This window comes from Vombatus ursinus, unplaced genomic scaffold (assembly GCF_900497805.2).
Source record: "Vombatus ursinus unplaced genomic scaffold, bare-nosed wombat genome assembly UNPS02014775.1, whole genome shotgun sequence".
NCBI lineage: Eukaryota > Metazoa > Chordata > Mammalia > Diprotodontia > Vombatidae > Vombatus > Vombatus ursinus.
The window spans coordinates 9,756,902-9,767,036 of NW_020954553.1; the positions used below are offsets into that span (position 1 = coordinate 9,756,902).

The 10,135-nt window shown below is 49.6% G+C and overlaps 1 protein-coding gene across 3 annotated transcripts in view; it reads right to left on the minus strand.

The window, feature by feature from the left end:
• The window catches only part of LOC114044717 (protein FAM49A-like), a 14,586-nt gene extending 5,657 nt beyond the window's left edge, over positions 1-8,929 (minus strand). Inside the window, exons 1-5 of one of the 3 annotated variants that reach the window (XM_027864343.1) lie at positions 8,848-8,929; positions 8,189-8,269; positions 3,805-3,926; positions 3,476-3,581; positions 502-638 (exon numbers count right to left, since the gene is read on the minus strand). In XM_027864343.1, coding sequence (XP_027720144.1) covers positions 502-638; positions 3,476-3,581; positions 3,805-3,926; positions 8,189-8,258 — 435 coding nt within the window. In that variant the 5' untranslated portion in view covers positions 8,259-8,269; positions 8,848-8,929. Of the gene's footprint in view, positions 1-501; positions 639-3,475; positions 3,582-3,804; positions 3,927-5,439; positions 5,556-8,188; positions 8,273-8,765 lie in introns of those variants that run through there. The other 2 variants (XM_027864342.1, XM_027864341.1) reach the window with 2 other exon arrangements.
• Positions 8,930-10,135: the final 1,206 nt, after the last annotated feature.

The window sequence follows — 10,135 nt, forward strand, 5'->3', positions numbered from 1 at the left end:
TCAGAGCTGGGAGGGGCCTTGGAACCCAGAATGTCAGAGCAGGGAGGGCCCTTAGCACACAGAATCTCAGAGCTGGGAGGGGTCTTAGAACATATAGTATCAGGGACAGGAGGGGTCTTAGAGCACATAATGTCAGAGCTGGAGAGGACCTTGGGTCACCAAACATCACAGCTAGAGAGGACCTAAGATAGAACATCAGAATATAGAAAGTTAGGGTTAGAAGAGCTTTAAAATCATCTAGTAATTCTAGGTCAGCCTCTTCACACCTAATTAATAGGGGAGGCTGGGCTAGAACCCAGTCTTTTGGCTCTGAGGCCAGGGCTCCTGCCACCATGCTGATGAACCTTCAGTCCAGGGTGTTGTAAGGACTCTGTATCCCCCGCAAGGGCTGAGAAGTAGGTTCAGGAATGGGTTATTTCAGGGCAGGAAGCAAACACTCTAGAAAACTCTGCCCTTTCCCCTCTTCATTTTCTTCCCGCTGCCCAGGGTCCCCGAGGTTACCTTGAGCTCATCAAAGCTGAGCGTGAAGTGCAGGATTTCAGCAAACTGCTTGGCAAGGGCCTGCTCTCTCTCTAGGTGCTGCGTCGGGGCATAAGGGGGGCTGGTGAGGGCTTCCAGGAGGCTCCTCAGGGCATTCTCTGGGCAAGGGGAGCATAGGGAGAAAGGGGAACGTGCCTGTGGCAGGCCCTGCCAGCCCCAGGGCCTCTTTGCTCCCTCCGCCCAAAGTCCCCAGCATCGTGGAATCCTCCAACAGGGAGGGTTCCTGGAGGTCCTGAGGCCAGCCAGCCCCTCTGAGCAGGAAGCCATTGGGACCATCCACCTTAACTAGGATGGGCAGAACGCTGGGCCGAGGACCGCAGACTTTCACTCTGAGCACTGTGGTTCCTTTTAAATACAATAGATAGCATTTATATAGTGTTTAAGGTTTGCAAAACACTTTACATGTTATCTCATTGAATCCTCACAACAACTCTGGAAAAAAAAATAGATGCTATTATTAGCCCTGTTTTACAGATGAGGAAACTGAGACTGAAAGAGATGAAATGACTTAGCCAGAGTCACCCAGCTAGCAAGTGTCGGAGGCCAGATTTGGATTCAGGTCTTCCTGACTCCAGGCCTGGAGCTCTATCCACTGAGCCACCTAGTTGCCCATGATATACATAGAAAATGATAATATGCAACATTACGTGAACTTAAAAAAAAAAAGCAGGGGTAGCAATCATGATCTCAGACAAAGCAAAAGCAAAAATAGGCATAATTAAGAGGGATAATCAGGGAAACTATATTTTCCTAAAAGGTACCATAGACAATGAAATAATATAAAAAATTTATAGCAAATTTCTCTGATAAAGACCTCATTTCTTAAATATATACTGAGTATAGAATTGAGTCAAATTTATAAAAATAAGATCCATTCCCCAATTGATACATGGTCAAAGGATATGAAGAGGAAGTTTTCAGAAGAAATCAAAGCTATCTATAGTCATACGAAAACATATGATATTTATAGTAGTTCTTTTTGTGGTGGCAAAGAATTAGAAATGGAGGAGATCCCTATCAATTGGGGAATGGTTGAACAAGATGCGGTATATGATTGTGATGGAATACTATAAGAAATACTGAGCAAGATGGTTTCAGAAAAGCATGGCAAGGCTTATATGAACTGATGCAACATGAATTGAGAAGAACCAGGAGATCATTGTATATAGTTAACAACAATGTTATAAGGCTGATCAACTGTGAAAGACTTCGCTACTCTGATCAATACAGTGATCTGAGACAATTCCAAAAGATTCATGATGAAAAATGAGAGAACTGCTGAACTGAGTGAAAATTGAAGTATAACTTTTTCAGCTTATTTTTATTGCTTTTTTTTTGAGGGGCAATATGGCTAACATGGAAATGTTTTGCATGGTTTCAGCTGTATAATTGATATCATATAGCTTGCCTTCTTAGTGGGAGTGGGAGGGTGGGAGACAATTTGGAACTCAAAATTTAAAAATAATGTTTTTTATAATTTTTTTAAAAAGAAAAGAAAAAAATATGTGATAAGTGCATCAGAGAAGTGCAAATGGAGTGTTTGTGAGGTTGGAGAGGGTATATTGTTACCAAAGGTGAAACAGAAAAAGCTTCTTGGTCCTGAAGAAACAAAGAGAAAATGAAGTCAGAAAAGTTGAGGTAAGTGTGGAAGCTGATGGAGCCCAGGCAGGCATGGGAGCATGAAGGATCAATCAAAGCAAGGTGGGCAAGGGCAAAGAGTAATACAGGGAGTGAGACAGGTAGAAGAAAAGGAGGCTGTGGTCAGAGTGGAATTTCCAGGTCCTCCGTCTTGGAGGTGGCCCAATTCTGATAGCGGGCAGACATATTGATGAAATATAACTGAAATGGGGCAGAGAAGGAAGATAAAAAGATTGGGGAATTAGGATTTCAAGTTGTTCCGGGGATTGTCCAAACAAATCTTGAAGTCCCAAGTTAGGATGGCAGGGGAGAGGGCGGAGAGTCATTGAGAAAGTTGAACTGGGATTTGGTAAATAATAGCAACCAGAATGAAGTGCTAGAATATGGCAGCATGGGCTTTGAAGGGAGAAAGATGGAGGGATGGAAGTGGACAAATGGCCTGTCCATTTGGCTGTAGGAAGCAAGAGAGTGTGCGTCTCCTCCTGGCTTGAGTGGGATGGGGGGAGTAATGGTAGGAGGAGTGGTCTCTTATGGGTGGAATGTGAGAGTCTTAGAGAAAAAACAGGTTTCCATCAAAGGAAAACCAGACTGAACAGCACATTGGTGCCTAAAACACACCTCAGGCTTTTCTGCCCATATACCTTCGCTCATCCTTTTCTTCAAACAGAGGTAACCAGGTGGTGCAGTGGGTAGAGCCCTGGACCTGGAGTCAAGAAGAACTGAGTTCAATCCTGCCTTAGACACTCACTAGCTGTGTAATCCTGGTCAAGTCATTTAACCTCTGTTTGCCTCAATTTCTTCAACTATAAAATGGGGAATAGTAACAGCATCTACCACTTAGGGTTATAGTGAGAATCAAATGAGATAATATTTCTAAAGCACTTTGCAAACCTTAAAGTACCATATAAATGCTAATTATGATTAAACCAGGAATGACCTTTCCCTACACCCCATCTATGCTGATAAGAATTCTCTATCCACTGACGCCCATATCAACTGCCACATTCTCCAGAAACCTTCAGGAATTCTCCAGGAACGTTCAGTCTCCTGGTGTGATTGTGTCCTTCCTGGACCCCCAGCCCTGGTTTTGTTTCCCACCTCCTCCCCAACTCACAGCACTGCACACAGTAGGAGCTCACGTACAGGTAGGTGCCAAACGTAATTCAGCACATCTATGTGTGAAGGATGGAAATGAGCGCCATGAGTTTGGCAGGGCCTGGAAGCCAGGACGGGGGTGGCTTGGACAGTGGTACAGGGTCTTGAGTCTGACAGCCTCCTGGGCTGCTTGGATCCTTACCCAACCGAAGGGAGAATTCATAGAAGCGTTTGAGCTTGACCACAAGTGGGCACACTGCATTCCATGCCTTCTCCTGAAGTGGAAGGTCAGTTGGGTTTTGGATGGCCTGCGGATAGAAAGTGAGGAGCTCCAGACCCGTCCAAATCCAGGATTCTGCCTCCCCAATCACTACCCTTCCACTCTGTGAGGAAGCTGACGTGCCTCTTCATCAGCCACCAGGCACATCCTCAAAGATAAAGCCATTTTCCTCTGCCAGACTTTGCCTTGGGCCTCTGCAGACAGGAGACCTCAGACCCAGGGCAGGCTGGAGGGAGCCCTAAGATCCATACCTCCCGAATCTCCTGGCCAGCTCCGGTATAGGACTGCAGTTCTGCCAAGATGCCCTGGGCTTCCTCCAGGACGGCGCTGACCTGGTTCCACACAGCTGTCTCCGCTTCTGTGGGCTGCGCATCTGTGAGGACCACCCAGAAAGAGTGGCTTCAGTTTCTGGCCCTGTGGGTCCAGGAAGCCAGGCTGGTCAGTCACTAGTGTCAGGTTTTTTTTTGTTTGTTTGTTTTTAGGCAATTGGGGTTAAGTGACTTGCCCAGGGTCACACAGCTATCAGGTTTTTTTTTCAAGAGTTAGTGGTGGACAGCAGCAAGGTCTCCTGGACTCCCTTTCTTCTCTCACCCCCAAGTCTGGACTTTAGATGGTTGCCAAGGTTGGGAAGAGCAGCTGTGGTAGCTTGGTGGTTCACACCCTGTCCAGAGCTGAGCCCACTCTCATCCTCTGAGAATCTGGGCAGTGCCTTTCCCAAGGCTTCCTGCCTGAAAGTAAGTGAGCTATTTCTACAAAGGTCCCCTCCTCTGGCCAGGCACTCTCTCCATCCCTTCCCTTCCCTGTCATTGCTTGGAGCGTCTCCACAACCTGCGGTCTGAAAATGGGAAAGGAAACCTTGAAAAATAAATGCAACGGAACAGATTCAAGCGGAAGGAACTCAGGGAGCTGGGGAACATACCTCCCCCCCTCCCGCCTCCCCCTCCGGTGGGAGCCGGAACCCTGTCTCTCTCCCTCCAGAGCACCACAAACCCCTTGCTTTCAACCCCCCTCACCCTACCTCCTCAGCCCCAATTCCTGCATTGCCCCTAAACCTCACCTCCTGCCCAGCGCTGGCTCTGCTTCTCTGGAATGGGACTCCAGGCAAGAGGAAATGGCTCCTCCGTGGAGAATTAAGTGGAGGAGTAAGGAATGAAGGGGTTCAGGACTTCTCCACAGGAACTCAGCGTTCCGTCCTGAAGGATAGCATCCTCCTTGGCCACTTTTCCTCAGTAATAGTGCCAGGCAGCAGAAAGTATGCTGCCCTGGAGGTCTCAAGGCCTGGGTTCTAGGCCCAGTTCTGATAAGGCTCCTACTGGCTAGAGATTAGCCCGGGGCCAGAGCCTTGGCTAGAGTCAGGAAGGGGAAAGAGCCCCTGCTTGGGCATTGGGGAGTCCTTGCCACATTCCACAGGACCACAGTGACCCAGTCATTTCCCCTTTCTGGGCCTCAGTTTCTTTATCTGTAAAATGATATAATAGTCCCTCCCCACTCACTAGGTTGTTGGGAGACTTTTAAAACCATCACCATGAAATAGGGGGTTTGAAATTCGGAAATGGTAAAGAGGAATAACCATCCTAAATATCCAGCTGATAGCATGGTCCTGCGGCCCTGAGAAGCCTATTGGGAAAGTGGCATTGAAGCGGATGGATCTGGGGCATTGATGACACTCAGGAGGCCTGAGGCGGCAAAGTCTGTCCGTCCATCCATCTGCCCGTTCATCTGTCTGGCGGCTGATGCGCTGCGGTCTCTTCCTATCCCCAGGATAGCAGTGAGCATTGGCAGATGGGAACCATGAAAAGCCAGAGCTGACAGAGAAGGGGGGGACAGCCCTCCTGCCCTCCTTCCCTCCTCCCCTTCTCCCCCTGGACCCCTACCCCTACCCTTACCAAGATCGGTGGAAATGGGATGGCTCTGCTCTGAGGCCTTGAGATGGAAGCTAGAGGGAGGCCTGAGTCCTGACCTTGGCATTGACTCGCCCCTTACTGGATCTCAGTTTCTGACCCTGTAAAACGGGGACAAACCCCACTGCATTTTCTGTCTCACAGGGCTATTGTGAGCAAGGTGCTTCTGTAAATCTTTCAAAGGGCTAAAGAAATGGGACTTGTTATTTTTGTTAATGACCTGCTTCTTTTCTAGCTCCTGAGAAAGAAATCTGTGTGAATTTAAGGAAGTTCTTTCCCTTCTGTCTTAGTTTTCTCATCTGTAAAATGGGGCTAATAACACTTGTCTTATCTACCTTATGTTGCTGTTAAGGGGGAAAGAGCTTTGTAAATCTTAAAAGGGCCATAGAAATGTATGCTGTGATTGTTTTTATTCAGAGGCTGGGGGACATGTCACTCTAGACAGTAATGTGCCTGAGTCAGAGGATAGCCCTGTGGCCTTAGTGGGAGCAGAAAGCCAACCCAGGATCCTTTCTCCGTGGCACCCCACCCACACCCCGACCCTTGGGCCTGGGGTGATTTCTGGGTGGGGCCCTAGGAGGCTGGAGGGGCCAGATCTGAAGGCTGGACTTGGATGCTGTGACCTCTTCCCACAGAGGCTAAGCTGATGGGGAAAGCTGTGCAAGGGAGGCACTTGGGGTGGGGGAAGAGAAGGAGTGTTAGGCAGGAGTCGGGGTGCCTGGGGTCTAGCCCCAGCTCTGCCACTGACTCTGGGGAGGTCCCTGGGCAGGTGGATCCCTGCCTCTCTCTGGTTCTCGATCCGCTCTGTATATGAGGGGTATGGATTAGCGGGACCTTGGTTAAGGCGCCTTCCCCCTCTGCCATTCTGGGAAGACTTGGTTTCCATTCTCGCGCTGCTCTTCAATCAGAGTGACGTCTCGGCAAATTCCTTGCCCTCTGGTCTTCTGCTTCCTGCTCTGGCCAACACTGGGGTCAGACTACATGGCCTTTTCCAGCACTAGGATGCTGTCCAACCCTGATGCACTCAGTCCCCGAGAGAGTTTCCCTTCATTCAGCAAAACCAGAGCTGTGGCTGGTAGCAAAGCACAGCCTTTTAACAAACCTGGGACCTTGTGAGAGGGCTGAACAATGCAGGAATTCTTAACCTTTTTTGTGTGTCTGCTGGACCCAATCTCAGAATCATTTTTTTAAATGCATAAAATAACATGCTTAGGATGGCTTTGAGATCCTTTCAAATGTCAGATCCACCCTTCAAGGATGAAGATTTGCCGCCGCCGGGCATACGTATCTCAAAGGAGGTCATGGGGAGAGTCTTGGGCAAAGAAGATTCAGGTTCTAGTCCTGGCCCTGAGACTCTCTGGCCAACAACCTTGGGTAAATCCTTTCCCCTCCCTGGGCCTCAGTTTCCTTCTCTGTAAAACAAGGGATTGGGTCTAGGTGATGCCTCGCGTCTCCTCTTTCTGTCTCTAAATCGATGACGCTATGAACTACCAAGTTGAACACTCCAGGCCTTCCTGGAACACTGACGCAGTGTTTGGAACCTCTCTGTGGGGCTCAGTGATGATGTCAGCCGCTTTCTTTGTTTCCAGTTCCCTGTTTCTTCCTCTGCGTCCCCTTTGCTTCCCCTTCTTTCTCTCCCGCCCACTTTAGGCCCCTTCCTGACTTTTCCCTCCATGAGACTGTGGATCTCAGGGGCTCTGAGGAGCCTCTGATTTGGGGAGGAGAGAGAATAGGAGAGAGGAGAAAGAAGGGCCTTCTGTCATCGCTACAAGCCTGGGAGTGGGTGATGGACACGGTGAGAGGATGGACTGTGTTCCTTGGGCTCTTTCGTCATCAAACACCCGGAGTCCCCCATCTCTTGCCACGCCAGGTTATAAAGACCCTGATGGGCTGAGGTTCTGAGGTGTTGAGATCCAAGCCCCTATCCCCCCCAAACCCCTCAGCAACCTTGTTCAAAGTAAGACAGGCAGCATTTTAGCTGCGATAGAGAAAAGAGATTGCAGGCGGCTAGGTGGCACCATAGCCCACAGAGTGCTAGGCCTAGAGTCAGGATGACCTGAGTTCAAATCCAGCCTCAGGCACTTACTAACTGTGTGACCCTGGGCAAGTCACTTAACCTCTGCTTGCCTTAATCCACTGGAGAAGGAAAAGGCAAACCTCTTCAGCATCCTTGCCAAGAAAGCTCCACGGACAGTCAAGACCAGGGGGTAAGGAAGAATCAGACACTACTTAACAATTGAACAACAAAAACAGGTAAAAAAAGAAACTTACCTAAGATATTAGGACAAACTTCCTGACAATCAGGGCAGAATGGTACAGTGGAAAGGCCACTGTATTTGGAGTCAAAAGGGCCTGGGTTTGCATCCTAGCCCCACAACTTACTAGTTATAGGATGTTTCCCCCTATGTGAAATGGGAGAGGATTGAGGCTAGATGGCCTCAGTTGCAGATGGAGGGTCCCAGGACCTGTCGGGGCTGTCTCCAAGACTTCCTCGGGAGGTCATGAGTTAATAATAATTGTAGCTGGCATTTTCAGAGTGCTTTGAAGGTTGTAGGCTGCCTTAACCTCCCAACAACTCTACAAAGTCCTCAGAAATAGGGACCAGCCTGGCCCAAGCTGATTCTAGCAAAGGCAGGCACCAGCAGGGCCTCAGGCCCTGCCCTTCGGCTGGAATTTCTCCCTTGGCCAGGAGAGCATCTCCTCCCTCCTGCCTCTGAGGACCTCTCAAACTTACTTTCAAAATCCAGGAAAAAATGGGGACAGTTTTCGAAATCTTTGCCCAGTACCTTGATGAGGTTGCCCATGGCCAGCACACCTGAGGGACAGAAACAGAACAGAGTGGGACAGAGGGCCTGGCAGATGTGCCCTGTTCTTCCTCCCTTGCCCCACCCAAGGACACCCCACTCACGCTCCCCAGGGCCCAGCCACACTCCCTCTATCATAGGAGGACCAGGGACACAACTCTAAGGAGAGATAGTATGATAAGACGGACAGAGCCTCAGCCAGGAGACAAGTTTTCGTTAAGTCCTAGGGCCTTCCCTGACTTCCTGTGTGACCTTAGGGATTACTTAGCCCCTCTCAGCCTCGGTCTCCTCATGTATAAAATGAGGAGCGTTGTAGAGGGTCTCTCTAAGGTCTGTCTGTCTCTGATATTTGAATCTCTGCTTTGCTACAAACTAGCCGACGACTTGAGTCAAGTCACTTGAATTGCCTCGGTCCTCAGCGTTTCCATTATAAAATGGAAGGGTTGGCCCGGAACACCCATAAAGTCCCTTCCTTCCAGTGATAAATCCTCTAAGTCTCTGACTTACGCGTTTTGGCTTCCTGTCCCCGCCTGCCCAGGCACTTTGGGGGCCCCCCCCAGGACTTCTTCTGTGTCCCCCAAGAACCAACCTGCCCTGACTTGGGCTGGGGGCTGTGCTGGGGAGAGGAGGGGCTGGCTCTCTCCACCACTGGTGTCTGCCCCACTGACCAAGCCCGGCTCGGAAGGGAAGCTGAGCGCCCCAGGGAGTCACTGGGCATTTCCTGTGTGGCTGTCTCTCCCTCCCCACCCCCCCTGCTCCCGGTGCCTCCCTCCCCACTTCCTCCTGGCCGAATTGAGATGGTGCCTCCGACTCTGACTGAGGCCTTCTGACCAGCCCCTTCTCCTTCAGACCCCTTGGCTGTTCTAGCTTCTGCTGGCTCTCAAACGCCTGGGGCCAAGGAGATGCTGGGAGAAAGCTTCCCTCCTCCCCACCCTTCTGGGCCTCAGGAGAATGAAGGCAGTGGGCCCTCGGTGTTTCCTTGGAGCTCTGAATCTCTGGGAAATAGCCACCAATCCCAGGCCTGGAAGGGCCAGGGCAAGGGTGTTGAAAGAGGTGGATTCTGCTCCTTCTCCCGGGCCCTCTGAGTCACGTAAGTGCCAGGAAGCCTATTTGTGCATTTTCGTGACCTGGGGAGAGCAGTGTGGCTCAAGACAAAGAGCCCCGAACCAGAAAGCAGCAGACCTGGGTTTTAGGGCCAGCTCTGCCATTGGCACATTCATCATTCGACCTTGAGCAAGTCTTTTCCCATCTGTAAAATGAGGCAGCTGAACTCCGTGGCCACTTAGGTCCCTTTCAGCTCTGGCATTCTGTGATCCTAATCTCAATGTGTACCTTAAATTAAATTCTACATTTATTAAACATCTACTGTGTGCAAAGCACCGTTCTAGGTACAAAGGACATAAAGACAAACTCTTGACTGTGTCATTTCCCTGATGAGGTGACTTTGGTGGCTCCCTATGGCTTCTAGGAATGCGTACAAGCGCCTTAGTCTGGTATGTAAAACCATTCGCAATTTGGCGCCAAACTGTCTTTCTAGACTTATTTTCCATTACTCTTCCTCACTCATGCTCCATCATGGCGGCCAACCCGGCCTATCTGCTGTTTCCAAAATACAACATTCCATTTCTCACGCCTTGGTGCAGGCTGATTCTCATACTTGGAGCACTCTGGCTTCTCACTTCCATCTTGCTGAACCCCCAGTTCCATTCAAAACCAAGCCCCAGCTCAGGCCACCAGGTCTTTTCTTGATCCCATTCTACCCCAACCCCCACCCCAAATTTCTTTCTTTCTTTCTTTCTTTCTTTCTTTTTTTTTTTTAAGGCAATTGGGGTTAAGTGACTTGCCCAGGGTCACACAGCTAGTAAGTGTCAAGTGTC